Below are 6000 nucleotides of genomic sequence, written 5' to 3'. Positions count from 1 at the left end.
TTACTTAAAAAAATGGTCCACTATGCTAGATGAAAACTTGAATTACTTTCCTCCTTTTTAAATTCATATGTATTTTTAAAGCCAAAGTCCTGTCTTCTTTTGCGTGTGCCTGTCATGTGTGTGCCAGAGGTCAGCCTCAGGTTTAGCTCCTCATGAGTTCTGTTCATGAGACAGGGCCTCTGGATGGCCTGGAGCTCTCTGTGGAGGCTGACTGGCTAGCAAGGCCTGGGGATCAATTTGTCTCTGCCTTGCCAGAACTGGGATTATACGTGTACACCATTACACTGTTCATACCTGTGGAAAGCACATTACTGATGGCCATATCTCAGCCTTGCTATGTTCTGTTTACAACACTGACCTCTTAGGTTTGCTGTGATATTTACTTTTTTTTTTTTTTTTTTTTTTTTTTTGAGACAAGGTTTCTCTGTGTAGCCTTGGCTGTCCTGGACTCATTCTGTAGACCTGGCTGGCCTCGAACTCACAGAGATCCGCTTGCCTCTGCCTCCCAAGTGCTGGGATTAAAGGCATGCGCCGCCAAACCTGACTTGAAAACAAATTTCAACTGAAATGTAAGAAGGGTTACATGGTTTCCAGAGTGCAAAACACTGGATTGTGCTAATAAGATTAACGAGGTCCCCACTTTTACTTTATGTCTTTCATAGATGTAAGTTAAAATCCTAAAGCTTTCCTGGTGGATCCAAGAAGCAGGTCCCTTTGCTTGCAGACTAAAGAGGCAATGTCCTGCTTACCATAGTTTCATTAGAGCAGTCAGCCCATAACTTCAAGGTCCTTAGAAGTGTAATAAAGCAATATATTTGCCATTAAGCAGCCTGGGATTTATTTATTTATTTATTTATTTTTGTTTTTTGAGGCAGGGTTTCTCTGTGTAGCCTTGGCTGTCTTGGACTTACTTTGTAGACCAGGCTGGCCTCCAGAGTGCTGGGGTCAAAGGCATGTGCTACCACGCCCAGCCACCTGCAGCAACATTTATCAACATATTCTCTCTCTCTCTCTCTGTCTCTCTCTCTTTGATACAGGGTTTCTCTGTTGTAGCCCTGGCTAGCAGTCCTGGAGCTCACTCAGGAGACCAGGCTGGTGTAGAACTCAGAGATGTCTTTGTAAGAAAGGAGGGTAGGGCTGGAGAGATGGTTCCGTGGTTAAGAGCACTGTCTGCTCTTCCAAAGGCCCCAGGTTCAATTCCCAGTACCCACATGGCAGCTCACAACTGTCTGTAACTCCAAGATCTGACACTCCCACACTAACGAACATAAGTTAAAAAAAAAAAAAAAAAAAAAGAGGGTAGGCTTAGGCAATTGAAGAGGAAGAAGGAACATGTTTTGGTTACAAGTCTAGCCCTTTAGGTTGCAAACGAAGCGAGGCCTAAATTAGGTGACTCCATAGACTCTGGCTTAGAACTCAGGTTTATTTAAAAGATAATAATCTGTGCTATAGTCTCCTGATAGGCTATCCTGTGGCTTGCTATGTAACAGGTGGCTTCGCACCCAGACAGGAAGAACAAAAGGAGAGTATGGAAGGCGGCCTTTTAGGTGCAACATCTGCCAGGCTCCATGACGTACGCATTTAAGACCCAGTGTCTTTTCTCATAAGAGGAATTGGATAACATGAACTCTTTTCATCCAGCACTAACATTGCTTGCTTGTGCTCTGTACTGGAACCTGCGGTTGTGGCAATGTCGGCCTCAAGCTGGTCAAGAAGGCTTGCCCCTATTTATTACTCCTCACCTGGCTAGATGAGAGTGGAACCCCAGGAAGACGAGCCCCTCCTCCCGCGTGTTTGCCTCGAATTATCATCTCCCTTCCGGAGAACTCCAGAACGGGACTCCATGGGCTCCCCAGAAGGGAGAGAATCCCACCATGCACTTCAGCTTCCCAATCAGCAGGATACCCATGAGCCCCACCCACTCAGACCCAGTTTCGGGTTGGAGGACACGGGCCCCCAACCTGGTCTAGAACGCAAGTACAGCCACTAGTTTCTCAACTTCAGTAACCTCGGTGGCTGTGGAGGCGGGGCAAAGGGGGGGCGTGCCGCACGAAGCCCCGCCCAGTTCCGTCACGTGGGGGCGAGATCGGAAGCGTGACGGTGTGCGCGGGGCGGGGCCGTGGTTGCGCGCGGGCGCGGGGGCGGGGCGCGGCGCTCACTGCGGGGAGAGAGAGAGAAGACAGAGAGGCCGGGTAGGCGGCGGGCGGCGCGGCTCTCAACCTGATTGACCGACTGACCCTCGGGCTGACGGACTGACCGGCGGACGGCGGAGGCGGGAGTCAGGAGCTGCGCCGGGCGACGCTGAGGACGAGCGCGTCTAGGCTCCGCGGCCGTCGCTCGGTCGCTGCGCTGAATGAAGCGCCCGCCCCGCTGAGCCCCGAGCCCGGCGCGATCCCCGCAAGATGGACGGTTTCGCCGGCAGCCTCGGTGAGTCCGGCGGCGGCCTCGCGCCCCTCGTGCGTAACCCGGGACCCCCGGCTTCCTGCGCGCGCACCGCGGGCCCTGCTTCCCGGCTGCCCCTCCGGGTGGCCGCCGCTCCCGGCACATGGTCCCCGGGAGGCTGCAGCCCCGCGGCGGCCGCCTCCGGGACGGGCGGCCCCTCCCCCATGCATCCCTCGCCTCCGGACCCTCCTTTCTTCCCAGAGACCCCTTCAGTGCGGTGGGGGTGGTGGTCATCCTTCGTCTCGGCGACCCTCCTGCAACTGCCGCGTTCTTTTCTCCGTCCCCCATTAAAGTCGGGGTACCCCTCAACAAATACAGACTCTCTCCCTGAGGGTTTCTCTCTCTACTTACGGAATTCTAGGCAGGATTGAGGCAGCCTTTCCGCAGAGAGTAGGAGTCCCCCAGTCCTGCTTTTGGACTGGAGTCACCCCCTCGTCAGTCCTTACAGTTGGAGATTTAATAAGTAGCCTTCAGTAACTGACAACTTGTCTCCACTTCACTGAAGATTTTGCAGTGGTGGAGAGAGAGCACGTCATTTAGTCAACACAGGAAGAGGTGCATCTGTGTTGGGGGACCCTCTTTAAGAGTGAAAGCAGAAGTGTGCTCTCCATGCATGCTGGAAAGAAGTAGTCCTGCCCAGTGAACCTCTAGGAGAGAGGGGCCTCGATCGGGAAAGAAAGGATTCTCCATTTTTGGAATATGTTGTCTTTGTGGAGTGGAGAAAAAGGGATAGGTTATTCGTTTGGCTGAAGCGTCTTCTCAGGGTTCCATTGGGCCAGAATACAGGTGGTGAATTTAGTGACCGAGGAGCAGAACGCCAGGGTAGCCAGCACCTGTGTCTGGGATTACTGTTCTTTGAGGCCGCTGGAATCCAGTTACTGTAAAGATTGAGCTTTTAAGTGTTCTGGTGAGAGAATCGATTCTACTTTGGCTGAAACTGCCGTTCTGTGATACCTGGTGCTGGGTTTCATTTGTATTGTGAATGTTTTAAGTGGCGGTAGACGCTTTTCTTTCTCATTTCTCCATAATAAATCTCTAGTTAATGTTCATGGATCAGTAAACCATCTGGCCCTAAGCCACATTTTTAATCTGCCCACACAAGGCTGGGATTAGATGGGTTTTAAAAAAGTAAAATAAGAAAGTAAGTCGAAGAGCATCAGGCTCTTAACAGTTGCTAAATAGTAAGAGCCACAATTTTGGTCTCGACTTTATTGAGGGAAAAAATTTTCATTGTTATACTGCTTCGAGAATGGAATTACTGAAATAGGAGCAGTGCGTTGTGGCTCCAAAGACACCTGTTGTCTATTATCTAACCTTTGATGTATTATAATTCCTTAAATAGTGAAGTTACTTCTTCATTCCTGGGCTCCTTTTAGAGAGGCCTTAACCTTTCATTGGTGGTTCTTTAGTTTTGTGAGTGGGTTCATTTCCCAGTTGATGTTGGCTGGAAGTCTGGCCTGCATGGCCATTAACATGCAGACTGTGCTCTTGGCAACAAGTAATTGGTTATCTTGCGGGGAGGGGGGGGGCTTGATAATCTCTGTATGTAATGGGGTCTTTACTCCCCATTAGTTCTGAGGAACTCTGGAGGGCTTGCAGAAGCCTCTATGTTTTGAAAGTGCCTTTTTCACCGATTGGAGCACTTAAGTTAATTTTGAAAGTCTATATGCCTTGTTAGACAACTTTATCCCTTAGCTAATCCAGGAGAGACAGCAGGAAGGCAATTGCAGTTGGGAGAGTTGCAGTTGGGAAAACAAATCCCAGGGTTTGTTTTTTTGTTTTTTGTTTTTTGTTTTTTTTGTTTTTTTTTGGTTTTTCGAGACAGGGTTCCTCTATGTAGCCTTGGCCATCCTGGACTCACTTTGTAGACCGGGCTGGCCTTGAACTCACAGCGATCCGCCTGCCTCTGCCTCCCACAAATCCCAGTTTTTATGGTATATTAAAGACGTGCCTGTGTCACTGAAGGAAGGACTGGCTCTTGTCTCTGATCTGGAGCTGCCCCTGATGAAGGGACTTCTAGCAGAAGTTGTGCTTTCTCTTTCTGCCGCCTTTTAAGAGTAAAACTAGGCCCCATCTTAATTGAAACCTTAAAGGGTTGGGGTGGGGGAGGGGAGCTGGTATATTTTACTAGTAGCCTTTAAGCAGAGCTCTGCTCAGCTCTTGCCAAATTGCTTGTTTCTGTTCCCTGCAGTTCATTAATCTGGAGCTTAGAGTTACATTGATCTTCATTTTATCAAGAGAGCCATTAGTGTAAAAGAAAGCACTTATGTGTAAAAACTTCTTTTTTCAACTAAAGAATTTAAAACATGTGAAATTCTTCTGGGGTAACAGATACTGAAAGTGTTTTTCTCAAGGAAATGGATGCTTGTATCTCCTTTCACGTTCTAGAGGGGTTCTCGGGAAATTGTTAGACTACATTTTCATAAGCAAAACATTTCAGTGCTTTTATCAGCAGAGTGATTCTTTAAAGCTGGTTACTTAAGGGAATCCAATACTGAATCATCTTGTAAATCCGAAAGACTCACAGTCCAAACCGTGCCTGTGGTCGGGGTGTTTAGATAGGGAAAACGCTGCAGAGCGTACATTTCCTAAGACACCTATGTAGTGGTTTTTGGGAAACAGATAGGAATGTTAGCTGGTTGGCTGTTTTGATGCCACGTTGAAGTTCTACATTTTCTTATACTACACTTGTTGTAAATAAAGGCATCTAAAGGGTCCCTTAACCCTCTGCAGCTGATGAATCCCAGGTAGTCTGGCTGGCAGGTGCGTGTACCCTGGAATTTGTCCTGGGTATAGCATCTTTCAGAACATACAGTAGTGTCATTTAAAAAGGCAGCACTTGAGAGACAGTTTTTAAGTTACCCCGTGTTATTTTGGTGTGTAACTTCCACACCCAATATGGGTATACATACGTCATGTATCTTAAACTTCAGGTGTGTTTGAAAAAGTGGGAAACTGGCCGGGCATGGTGGCTCACACCTTTAATGCCAGCACTCGGGAGGCAGAGGCAGGTGGATCTCTGTGAGTTCTAGGCCAGCCTGGTCTACAAAGTGAGTTCCAGAACAACTAAGGCTAAATAGAGAAACCCTGTCTCAAAGAAAAAAGCAAAACAAAACAAAGATGTGGGAAACTAATAAATACAGTTTTTCTTACTGATCTTACTGACTTTGTAATGCAGGGGTTGGATACATTCTATATTTAATGATAGCGTCTTTTTCTTATTTCAGCTTCCCTCCCCCCTTGCCCCCCAAGACAGGGTTTCTCAGTGTAGCCTTGGTTGTCCTGGACTATTTCAGGTTTTAAGTCAGTTTTTGTTATTGTTTTGTGTTGTTTGGTGGTAGTTGGTTTCAGCCCTGCCCTTGAGGCAGGGTCTTAACTATAGAGCCCAGGCTGGCTTAAACTGTGATTGACACTCCCTCAACATCCCAAATGCTAGATTACACCCCATGGGATAGAATCTTTTTTATGATAAAAGTTTTAATTTTAATATGTTTATCTTGGGATTAGCCTGAAAGTGAATGTTTACATTTTAAAGAAAGTATAAATGTAATAATGCCA

General features: G+C 47.6%; 1 protein-coding gene across 2 annotated transcripts in view; it reads left to right on the top strand.

Annotated features, from left to right (window-relative positions):
- Nucleotides 1–2173: 2173 nt before the first annotated feature.
- Nucleotides 2174–6000, top strand: part of Eml4 (EMAP like 4) — a 109274-nt gene continuing 105447 nt past the window's right edge. For both annotated transcript variants that reach the window (XM_051162097.1, XM_051162035.1), the window contains exon 1: nucleotides 2174–2427. In XM_051162097.1, the coding sequence (XP_051018054.1) occupies nucleotides 2403–2427 (25 nt within the window). In that variant the 5' untranslated portion in view covers nucleotides 2174–2402. The remainder of the gene's footprint in view (nucleotides 2428–6000) is intronic.

Source organism: Acomys russatus, chromosome 1 (assembly GCF_903995435.1).
Source record: "Acomys russatus chromosome 1, mAcoRus1.1, whole genome shotgun sequence".
NCBI classification, from domain to species: Eukaryota; Metazoa; Chordata; class Mammalia; order Rodentia; family Muridae; genus Acomys; species Acomys russatus.
This window is presented reverse-complemented; position numbering and strand designations above follow the sequence as displayed.